The sequence below is a fragment of the Phalaenopsis equestris genome, unplaced genomic scaffold (genome assembly GCF_001263595.1).
Source record: "Phalaenopsis equestris unplaced genomic scaffold, ASM126359v1 Scaffold000761, whole genome shotgun sequence".
NCBI lineage: Eukaryota > Viridiplantae > Streptophyta > Magnoliopsida > Asparagales > Orchidaceae > Phalaenopsis > Phalaenopsis equestris.
Genome location: NW_018165201.1, coordinates 2,757,125 through 2,769,676, shown reverse-complemented (window position 1 = coordinate 2,769,676; position 12,552 = coordinate 2,757,125). Strand labels below are relative to the sequence as shown.

General features: G+C 39.0%; 1 protein-coding gene across 8 annotated transcripts in view; it reads left to right on the top strand.

Annotated features, from left to right (window-relative positions):
* LOC110030922 overlaps window positions 1–12,552 on the top strand; it is a 50,057-nt gene that overhangs the window by 17,539 nt on the left and 19,966 nt on the right. For 6 of the 8 annotated variants that reach the window (XM_020733911.1, XM_020733912.1, XM_020733918.1 and 3 more), the window contains 2 exons: window positions 1,546–1,593; window positions 8,778–8,914. In XM_020733911.1, the coding sequence (XP_020589570.1) occupies window positions 1,546–1,593; window positions 8,778–8,914 (185 nt within the window). The remainder of the gene's footprint in view (window positions 1–1,545; window positions 1,594–8,777; window positions 8,915–12,552) is intronic. The other 2 variants (XM_020733915.1, XM_020733917.1) reach the window with 1 other exon arrangement.

Genomic DNA, 12,552 nt, shown 5'->3' with positions numbered 1-12,552 from the left:
GCAGAGCCGGGATGTGCGGCTTCGTTGCGGGAGACGGGGGAGCGAGCTTCTTCAGCGTGAGGAAGAGGGAGGCGATCGGGGGTCTTCGGCGGAAGAGAGGAGATCGCGCGAGGGGGAGGCGAGGCAGTTGAAGGTATCGGTGCAGAGGCAAGCGGCGAAGATGAATCGTACCGGAGGGGAGGAAGAAGGCGGGCTCTAGAGGAAGGCGAGAGTTTCGAGCGGGAGGGACGAAGCAGGCCAATCTGATGCTTCTCTGTGAAGACGAATCGGGAGAGAAGGAGAGCCACGGGCTTCCGTGACAGAGGGGAGATTCGGCTAGGGATTCGTCGTTGAGAGGAGAAGAAGTGCCAGCAGCCGGAAGGAGCTAGATAGAGCGTGAAAGTGAGGAGTTGAATCCAGAGTCTCGAGCATCGTCAAGGGGAAGAGTATATTAGAAATTTCAGAGAGACGTTATGCGAGACTTTGGCAGGGGATTGAATGAATTCCGTTGATGTAGCAGCTTCAAAAGGAAAAACTAAAACTCTCAATTAAAATGAGAGTAAATGACCCATTTGAAATTTAAAAATTTGAAATTCAAAATTTTCTCGAGTCCAGCTCAAATCGAATCTGAGTTGAACCTGGGTTGAGTCCGGGCCTGCGCCCTGCTATCCCTGCTATTAAAAAAAAATGTGCATCGATAGTCGTGTCATTTGTGTGCACGCGTAACCTTAACAATATACGTGTCCTTTCTGGCTAAAGTTGACGTTCTGAACGCTTCGGCGCGGTCCGTTTCGTCATCCGGGGTCGTCCGGACGAGTTCGCCGACGGGCGAGTCGATTTAAGCCAAAATCGTGTGTGATGCAGTGAGTGCGTGAAGTGCGGCGTTCGCGAGTAATCGAGTCACAAAGGGTTCACCTAAGGCTGTTGATCCTATAGGAACTCATTTTCAGGCCCTCTACATGTTGGTCCTTAGCCCTTACAACTAGAAGTTGAGTGCTTGAAACCACTCATGCGAGTTCTTCACAAAAATGAGTCAAGAAGTGGCTTGAAGTTCTACGGGAGGTGAGCTCCATTACTAGTCCACTAGAATGGTCAACAAGGAACTCCTAAGGCTAGATTATCGGTTATGGAAGTAGGAGACTAAGACCTCACTAAAAATGAGGTCAACAGTGTGCCCATGCTCTCGCTCTTTCACTCTTGGTCTTCTCTCCTCTTGGTTGATTTTTTACCTCCTTCCTGTCTTTTGGAGGACTTCTCATACAGTTCTTCTTTTAATCATATTAAGAGCGAGTAAAAGAAGATGGTCCCATTCTATGTACTTTTTCTTTGCGTCTAAACCTCGCCAAATTGTCATGTTTGCCCTAAGTGTGATGCAAATAAGACCTATGCCAACAATACTTCGAAAAAGTTTTGCAATAAAGAACCGTTTATTACATATTTTGATTGAATTAATTCTACATAGGATATGCACATACTCAAGATTTTACCTGGAATAGGATCTTGATTAGATGTTAATCACTATTTGATCACTTATTTTCATCTGCTATATAATTTTGAATGTTGCAGCTGCGCCAAAGAGAGATGCGTCGGGACCCTAGTCTACAAAAGGCAAAGGTGATACAAATTTTTTTTACATATTCTCTTCTAGTTTTGATGCAAAATGAATTGATCTAATTTTTAAATTTTATTTTTACAACTCCAATTAAGTGATGATTTCTTATGCTAATATTTATTTGGCTGATTTTAGCTGTGATTGCATGCATGAGCTTAAAGGGGAATTTGACCCCTCACTTTATATGATGCTAGAAAAGATAAATTGCAGTTTGTGCAACTTCATTTCCTACTTTTTATGTTATTGCATTTATGGCCATGGTTTATGGCACTAAGGCACGAACATACTGTAACATTTTTGAGCTGGTTCATTCTATGTACGGGGACCTTGTTCTATTTTATCTAATGGATTTCGATCTTGTCTTGTTTATGGATGTTTTTTCTCGTATGACTTGATTTTACTTTATGAAATCTCTTACTGAGCTACCCTCACAACAACAAATTAGTTTGCGTTAATTTCTTGTCAATTTAATTGAAATTTTTTTTGAAAGCCCTGAATTTTCTCACTCTGCATTTTATTTTCAGCAAAACAAAAACTTCTTAATCAAAACATAAAACCAATATTGCATAAAGATTGAAAACATAAAAATAAAATGTCTCTCCCCCTACCTATCCTCCTCCTCCTATCTACCTACCAACCCCCGCACGCGCGCGCGCGCACACACACACACACAACACCCCCCCCTCCCCTCTCTCACGCTCTCAAATAACAGGATTTCAGACATTTTAGATATATAGTCTGCCTTCTTAGTTGCCCCTATGGAAGGAGGTTCAACTTTTCCGAGGTTAGAAGATTTCTAGTTATTTATGGAAGACAATTGTGAGTCATTGGGGATTAACATCGGTTCATCGGTGTACATTCTGACAATGGATCAAACGGGATGGATGATCCGCAGTGGTGGGAATCAGCCCACAATTTTTGGGAGAAAGAATATTCTACCGTGGGATCTATGGTCTTCCCGAGAAGAAGAAAATGCCTCTTATGAGTGGTTACACGTTAAGGTGGCCCAAACTATTGGGGATGTCGTTCCAAAGTTGACCCTCTTTGATAGTTTTGTTTATCAGACACATCCAACCGAGTATGAGGAGTGGGAGAAGCATATTATATATTTACTTGTTCAGAACTTGGGTCGGGAAAACCCGCGTTGTTTTGTACCTCCGGCTAGTATTATACCAAAAGAAGTCAAATACTTGTTCTATCAAGATGTTCTTTAGAATGACGTCACCTACATAATTAGCTTAGTGGGAGCTTACAACATTACTGATTTGACTTGCGGGAGGAGGCAAAAAGTTTTTGATGAATGGGGTCGAAACTTCACCAACCCCGAGAGACTGATGAGGGGCTTGGGGGCTGAACCGGCCGCAAGCAGTTCAGCTACAGAGGGTTCGGTCTAGCAGGAGGCTGGACTGGCCCCCTCCCTCTTTTCATTGGGCGGGAATTATTTTTCCTTTCTTATTTTTGTTTCCTGCCTATTCCATCTCTATTTATATGTGTGTTTGTTAAATTAGGTTTATGTTTTTGTGAGTTGGATTTCAGCTTCTATTAGGGACAGCCGTTAGCATCCTCTCTTCTATTTTCAGGGTTGTATCAGAGGAAGAGTGACATTCTGGTTGTATCTCGCTATGAGTGGTGATTATCGTCAACTATCCTTCTTTTCAACAACCTCCCTTTCGCCGCCTCTGTCGTCGTATTTGTTGCAGCCCGCCGAGATAGCAGTTTGCTGTCTTCTGCAGCCACCAAATCTTCCCTGTTGCCGCCTAGTTGCAGCTGCCTCCCAGTTCTTCCCCTCCTTTACTGTACCGTAACCCATCTCCCCCTTTACAGCCATTCTATAACCCTCTGCTGCTACAGCCAGAGCCCTCTCCAACCCCACACCTGCTATGCCCTCCTGTCCAATCCCCACCAACAATCACCCTGACTCTTTTCCAGTACCCCACCTTTGTCTAACCATAAGCCCTTACCCACCTTCCTACTGCCGTTAGCCTCTAGCAGCAGTAATAATTGCCGGCGACCCGCTACTTTGCTGTCCCTGCTTCCGTTAGCCTTCCCAGCTCCCGTAGTTATTGCTGGCGACCCTTCCAACCCCACACCTTTGCTGTCCCTACAGTCGGAGCCCTCTCCAACCCCACACCTGCTATGCCCTCCTGTCCAATCCCCACCGACAATCACCCTGACTCTTTTCCAGTACCCCACCTTTGTCTAACCATAAGCCCTTACCCACCTTCCTAATGCCGTTAGCCTTCTAGCAGCAGTAATAATTGTGGCGACCCCCTCATTCTCTGTCCCTGCTGCTGTTAGCCTTCCCAGCTCCCGTATTTATTGTCGGCAACCCTTCCTTTGCTCTTCTTTCCATCGTTAGCTTTCGCAGCACCCACATCTATTGTCAGCGACCCTTCCAGCCATCACACCTGCTGCAGTAGCTCCCCTTCCTACCCTCTACCCTGTTGCGACAACTCTCTCGCCGCCCTCAAGCTGCTCTGCTACCTTTCCACCCAAAATCCACCTGCTGTCCTACAACCATTCGCCACCTCCGTGGTCGCACTAAAGTGTCATTTTTATGTTTGAAGAGTCGTTGTAACTTATTTGAATTTCAACATTAATATTTTTATTTTTATTATGGTTTGGGTTAATTCCAGTATCATTTGGTATCAGAGCTAACTTAATTCTAGTCATATCCTAGGGTTTTCTAGCATCCGCCATAACTCAAAAGTTTTCTTTTCTACCGCCAAATGCTCTTTCCACTACTACATATTCTTAATCCTTGTCCCCCCTTGTTGATTTTCAAACCAGCAATCTTAAACCAATTATTTTTACCCTCTTTCACCACCTAATTATAAACTCTAGCCAGCCCACTAGGGAGATACATGCCCGAGCCTGCTCGGGAGGAGATACGCCGAGAGATTCACCAACTTCAGCGGAGGCCTGTGAACTTTGATGATGAAATCCGAGGGGAGGTTACCCTTGTCTGTGATTGGGAGAGTCGAATGGGAGAACTACATAATTCGAAGATGAAGCAGGAGACATGGTACCAGTTTCTATCGGCTTACCACAGACGGAGGCACAAACTCTAGCTTTAGAAGTGGAAATGCCACATCATCGAGAGACTCCCACATTTTACAGATAGAGTTCAACCTCAGAATCTTATAGTTAGAGTATACTCAGGAGAATGCCCAATACGACCTCGACAGAGGATAAGCTGATTTAGAGTGGAGAACATGTATAACCCATCCACATTCCTAAATCTGTCTCAATCAAGTGTTGTAAGTGTTATGAATTTGGACTTGTTGAATCAGACTGCACAACTATGGGGGTGATCTGTTTCTCGGAACAAGGTATTGTGGAAATATTGGGCAATGAAAGAATTGATCCAGGAGAAGATGAAGTTTTCAGAGATGATTCTAAACATGCAACCAACAAGGAAGATACATTAATTATTCTAGTTGACCCCATGAGAGAGATTTGAGCTAACAGTTGCTGTTCTAGATGGTAGCAACTTTGATGTAAGTGGCGTTCATGCAGAGTATGAGATTGTGGTGCCTTGAGCTGTCTTTTGGCAGACGTTGAGAGGAACATCAATAGGACCGACTTTGGATGTCCAAAAGGGCCGTGAGCTTGAGGAGCTCATATTAGACACAAGTCAATTTTAGATAAATGGATTTCAGGTATTTCAAATATATAACTTACCTTCTGAGTTGTGTCTATGGAAGGAGTTTCAACTTGTTGGAGGTGAGAAGATTTTTAGTTACTTCTAGAAGACAATCGTGAGTCATTTGGGGATTAAAATTTGTTCAACGGTGCACCTCCCGACAATGGATCAGATAGGATGGATGATCCGCACTGGTGGAATTATCTCAAGATCTTTGCGAGAAAGAATATTCTACAGTGAGATCCAGGGCCTTCTCAAAAAGAAGAAAATGCCTCTCATGAGTGGTTACACGTCAAGGTGGCCCAACATACTAGAGATGTTATTCCAGACTTGACCCCCCATAATAGCCTTGTTTATCAGACACATCCAGCCAAGTACAAGGATTGGGAGAATCATATTATATATTTACTTGTTCATAATTTGGCTCGGGAAAACCTACGTTGTTGTGTACCTCCGTCTCAGATTGTGCGAAAAAGGCGGATACCTGTTCTGTCAAGATGTTCTTTAGAACAACGCCACCTACAGAATTAGCTCAGCGGGAGCTTTCAACTTGACCGATATGACTACTAGGAGGAAGCAAAAAGCTTCGTCAAATGAGGTCGAAGCTCCCTAAACCCCGGGAGACCGATGCGGGGCTTGGGGGTTGAACTTGTTCCAACCAGTTCAGCTGCAGAGGGTTTGTTCCAGCAGGAGGCTGGACCAGACCCCTCCCTTTTTTCATTGGGCGGGAATTATTCCTCTCTTCCTATTTTTATTTCTCGACCATTCCATCTCTATTTATATGTTTGTTTGCTGAATTAGGGTTATATTTTTGTGAGTTTGCTTTCAATTTTCTATCAGGGATTGCCATCGGCCTCTTATCTTCCCTTTCCAGGGTTGTATCTAAGGAAGAGTGATGCTCTGGTCATATCTCACTATGAGGTGGTGATTGTCCTCGACTTTACACCTCCTCCGCAACCTCCCTTTCGCTGCCGCTGTCGTCGTATTTTTTGCAGCCCGCCAAAGCAGCAGTTTGCTTGCTTCTGCAGCCACCAAATCTTCCTTGTTGCTGCTTAGCTGCTTCTGCCTCCCTGTTCTTCCCCTTCTTTGTTGTACCGTAGCCCATCTCCCCCTAAACAGCCATCCCGTAACCCCCAGCTGCTACAACCGTAGCCCCTCCAACCTTACACATGCTATGCCCTCCTATGCAACCCCCACCATCGATCACCCTGACCCCTTTCCATTACCCCACCTTTGTCCAGCCACAAGCCCTAGTCCACCTTCTCCCCTGTCGTTTGCCTTCCAACAGCCATAGTAATTGCCGGCAACCCACTGTTTTGCTTTCTCTGCCACCGTTAGTTTTCCCAACACCCACATCTATTGCCGGCGGCCCTTCCAGCCACCACACCTGCCGCTGCCCCCCCTTCCTACCCTCTACTCTGTAGCGGCAACTCCCTCACCGCTGCTGCAACTGCCCCTTCCGAAACCTACCCGTTGTCCCGCAGCCTTCCACCACCTCCGCCGTCGCACTAAAGTGTCCTTTTTTATGTTTATTATCATTTCTTTACTGTTTGAAGAGTTGTCGTTGTAACCTATTTGAATTTCAGTAATAATATTTCCATTTTTATTGTGGTTTGTGTTAACTCTAGTATCACCTAAAGTTCAATTTTCACTTACTATGCATGAAAAGGTTTATTTAACTTTTTAAAAGTTCAAATGGCGGTATTTTTTATGTGATATGAAAGATTTGGGTGCACAAAGTATAAGAAGTAAAGTTTAGGCGTTAGATATGTAAATACATAGGAATTGGGTGGTATGTATGTGAATTACCCTTTTATTTTTTCCGCTCCTTCTTATCATCGATGTTTGCCTTCGTTTTCTGCAGTTCCTTTCTATTTTTATCTGTAATTCTCGCCTGAAGCCACTTTTGTTGCCCCCTTTTCTCACTACTTGCTTGCTGTCTATCCTTTCTTCGCTACTAACTCTCCTACGTCAGTTGCATGTTTTTTTTTTTGGGAAATCTACATGCATACCACATAATTTTTATGTATTTACATGTCTAACACCCAAAGTTTGATATTTACAATTATAACACCTTTATGTCATAAAGCTATGCACAAAAAGGTGTATTTCTCTTATAAGAACGTAGTGATAATGGTTTTTTTCATGTGATGTTAAAGATTTGGTTGGTATGCATGTAAATATGAATGTTTAGGTGTTAGATATGTAAATACATAAGAATTATGTGGTATGTATGAAATGTCCCCTTTTTGTTTTTACTTGAGGCCTTGCCTAGGGCTGGGAATTGGTTTAACCTAAAGGTGGTTTTTTTATGGAAGCTTTCTGTTGTTGGATTTAATGAAAAATAAATACGAACTTGTACTTGAATAGATCTCAACAAAATTGAGAAATTTGTCATTTTAGATCCTTTGCGGGCTTCGCAGGATCCCTTGTGACTTGTGTTTGACAAAATTATTTGACGTTCAATACTGAAATAAAATTTCAGTTTTCTTATTTTCTTACTTATATCCTTGTTAGATATATATTTTTTGTGTGCTAAATAGGTGTGGATCACTGGTCCCAGGGGCAAGGCTCTTTGTTCTAGTGTGAGACTTGGCTCTCCCTTTGAGTGATTTATATTATTATTCTTGTTGTGTGTCGGAAGATTCGTGACAGTAGAGTGATATTTTAACGTCTTAGCGTTTCACGATGACACAACACACAGGTAATTGAAAAGTAGTAGGAGGAGACGCTGAGATTTATTACGTGGGAAAATCCTGGAAAACGAAAAAGCCACGGGGCCTAGTATAGTTAAAATAATCTACTATGTGATTGTATGTACATATGTTCTCCCTTCTCCTGAATCAGTGAATATAGAATTGTGAAGTCGATAATCACAAATGTGCAATAGTAGTTTTCGGCTATGGTAGCAATAGTTGGTCATAATGGTTGTAGTGGGAAATTACAATAATAGTAATTTGTTACAAATGTCATAATTGGTGGTTGCAATAGCATCAGTTGGTCATAGGAACTGTGGTTGGAATTTGTAGTAATTGTTGGTCGCATAGGCCTTAGTTGAGTGCTGCAATAGCGTTAGTTGGCTACAGAGACCATAACTGGAAGTTTTGGTAATAGTTTGTCATATAAGTCGTAGTTGGGGGTTGCAATAGCGCCAGTTGGTCATAAAAGCCGTAGTTGGAAGTTATCTCCGGGACTTTAATACTAGTTTTATATGTTACAGAAAGTCAGAGGTGATCGACTGTGGCCAATGGGCGATGGTCAACGTTGGTTGGCGGCTGCAGAGGTTAGAGTTAACACTGGGCCTTCTATATGATGTTATACGTTACGACCGCATTTGGTTTTATACGTCACGATCAAACCATTGAGAAATTGATAAAAATGAAAACATGGGTTGGGGTTTATTTTATCATGAATTTTGATATTTTAGCGAGCATTTGAAAAAAGAGTGTGCTAGATTCGTAAGTAGCAATGTTTCAGGTGCTATGTATGTAAACAACAAACTTTTTATTTAATTTCTAATTCCATGGGTTTTATTTGCAGTTTCTGTATGTGAAGAAAGTTGAAGTGGAGGATTACAAGATACTATGCATGGCCAGAGTAGAATTGAGAGATATGAAGCTGGATGTGATTGGAATTCTGGGTGGCTGGTGGGTTTTCCAGACATCACCTGCACACAGGTCTTGACTCAGTACGAATAATTCTCTCAACTATTCTGGACCTAAAAAGTAAATAGTTTTTACATATTCTAAAGATATAGTTTTTTTTTTACTTTATTTAGCATTCTTGCTTATGGTTCTTGTAGTTGCTGATTCCACTAGTTTTTTAGGGGGAAATTTACTTACATCCCATAGAGTTCTTATGCTTTTACATATCTAACAACTAAAGTTCGATATTTATATTTATAACACCAATGGGTGGAGCCGGCATTGTCCACCCGAGAAATAAATTAGTAAACATATGCATCAAAATGTATGTTTCACTTTTAAAAAGTTGGTGATAGTGATATTTTTGATGTGATGCCAAAGATTTGAGTGTTCTGTATATAAATATGAAAGCTTAGGTGTTAGATATGTAAATATATAAGATGTGTGTTGTATGTATGCAAATTTTTTTTTTATATTTTATTGGATATTGTTGTCTCAGATGGGAGAAAAAATTGCATACATAAGACGTACGCAGCGCTGCGTACGCCAGGTAGGTTATTCAGAAGGTATTGGGGGGGTTATATCCGTGTTATACCCTCTGTAACCTACATGTACCTTCTAGTAAGTTTCACGCTTCTGTTTTCATATATTTGTAGGTTACAGGTAGATTACAAGTATGTTACAGGTAGATTACGGGGGTATAACACGAATATAACCCCTCAATACCCTTTGAATAACGTCCCTGACGTATGCATCGCTGTGTACGTCTTACATACGCAAATTTTTCTCCTCAGATGGGCTCCATAAACATTTTCTAGCTAGCTACTTTTTATTGTATTAAATGATGGCATGTTTATAGGAAAAATTAAGTAACTATATTATACATAGATGATTGCTCCTATTTTCATGCTATACCCCACAATGGGGGAGAAATGGTGATTTATATAAATGATTATATAAGTAAATTTTATATTATTTTAATTCAATAGCTATAAAATTCTTTTTGAGAGAGAAAAAAAATACAAGTTTCAATTAATTAATTTTAAAATAAACGTGATTATATATCAAAATATTGATCTGGATATTTAATTTTTTTAATTTATATTTTTGCATTCTCATTTGTAGTTTCAATCCTCAATATAAAAAATATCACTTTTAAATTTTAAAGAATATATTGTTAGAATAATTTCCTTTCATATGACTGCTTGATATTCTTGAGCCTACCGTGACTTTAAAAATCGTGTTTCAGGCTATCGAAAATGCATTGTTGTTTTCTTCACTCGACATTTAATAAAGTAATATTTATTTTACAATTTTCTTCTTTATGAAAATATATACGATGCAGACAGTGTATGCAGAAATGCATATTTTGTCGGATTTCCACTGTCTATCAGTTATTATTTAAAAAAAAATAAAAATGGGGCCCGTCAAAATGTATGTTTGTCCTGATGAACGGTAGAGATCGGACAACGTATGCATTTCTGCATACGCTGTTCGTATGAAATAATTTTTCTTTCTTTGAATTGATGCTTAACAACTCATGGGCGATGAAATCTAATATTTTTGCTCATTATTTAGCCGCATGAAAATAATCAAAACAATATAGCATTCACTTGACACGTTGCGCGCGCAGGCATGCACACTAAATATATATGTACATAATAAGGATAAAAAAGATCTTTTTGTTATGCCTTGTGACCTGACATAGGGTCATAATCATGATTGAATGTTCCTTTAATGATTAAAAAATGAGTTTTGATTTAGATAATGAACTTCATTAAATCGGTGGTGGTTGACGGCTGCCGGCGGTGACTGACAATGGTAGTGATGATGCTAGACTTCAATTTTTTCTCAAAGTTTCAAGTTCTCTCTTAAGACTCAAGTCTCCCTTCTCATAAAAGGGGTGATGCTCTATTTATAGTGTTCCGGATGCAATTAATACAAGAATATGAACTATTTTGATCAGATGATCTTTAGAGTTTTCTTCAATTAGACGGTATTTGATGAATATTTGAATGTCTTAACTATGTTAGAATTGAGCGAGCTTGGACTTCTTTGATTCATTTTGTCGAGATACTCTATTTGATAAACTCTACATTCTACATCTTTTTGACATTTTAATTGTGTTTAGAAAACTTCAAAAAGTGATTTAATGACTTGACTGAGTTTGATTTAGTTTGTTCAGATTAATGTTGGTACTATTGGGTCCGTCTTGTTGAGTTGGTTATTTTGACTATAAATTCGTTGAATTCGGAGCATTGAATGACTTTTAATCAAAGTTGAAACATTTTTTACTCAAAAAATTACGTTGAGATTTGTCCTATCTTGAAATTTGTGCCGGGTAATGAAAATTTCTTTGAGCCGTATCACATAGATATTTTGATGAAAAAAATTATTCTTTAGATATTTATCCAAATAAAAAAATAGTATCAATACAAATTGAAAAAAAAAAGAAAGCATATATTGGATTAAATTCTTATATATTTACATATCTCTAATCTTTTTTTTTTATTTTTAATTATCTAACTTTATATATTTATTTATATAAGATCTTGTTATTTAAATCGCATTAAAGTATATATATAACTTTTATTATTAGTTATATTGAAAAATAATTTATATAAATAAACCTAAAATTTAAGGGAATTTTGCATACATAACACCCAATTCCTATGTCTTTGTACCTCAAATACTTTAACTTTAATTTTTACACCCTAAACCCTAAACCCTAAACCCTAAACTAGGACTATTAATGAGTAGAGTTTGAGCGAGCTTATGTTTGGGTAGTGAACAATGTCTTTGTGTTGTCCGACTCAAAATTAATTCTTTTAAATTAATATATATATATATATATATATAATATATAGGGTGGTGGTGAATTCAAAATTGCACCGCTTCTGTGTAGTAGAGATAGAGAGTCACATGACCGCGCGAGCTAATATGAATTAAAAAGAGATAAACATCTGTAATATATTATTATAAAAATAATATGTATGATTTTTTTTTATTTCAAGTTAAAATGAGCCGATCACGGTTGAAAAAAGAGTTGTTTGTGTTCGACTTATTTATAATTACTTCTTAAAATTTGTTTGTATTCAACTCATTACTTATCAAACGAATCATATATGAGCTACTTAATAAGTCGAGCATGAATAATTCGCGAACAATAGACTTTTTTGACAGCTCTACGTAACATATCAAAGATACCATAAAAAATATCACCCTACCTTTAAAAATGTAGAATACAACTTTTTCATACATAAGACTAAAAATTAAAATTTAGGTGTTAGATATATAAATACATAATAATTGTGTGGTATGTATGCAAGTCATTCCAAAATTAAACGCTATTGTACGGACGGCTGCTGCCAAAATTTTTAAAAAATATTATATTAGTACTACACACGTAGAAGGAACGTGCATAGCCAATGAAATCACGCCACGACACTCCGCGCGATAGGAAAAAAAAAACGACGCAGTAACACGGAGAATATTTCCCCTTGTGTTGTTCATTTGTTATTGCGTGTTATTCATGTGTTATTAATGTGTTATTATATTATTATAACATAGAATATTCTCAGGACATAATAACACATGAATAACACACAATAACACATGAATAACACAGGAAATATTACTGATAACACAAGAATAACACGAGAGAGAAGATT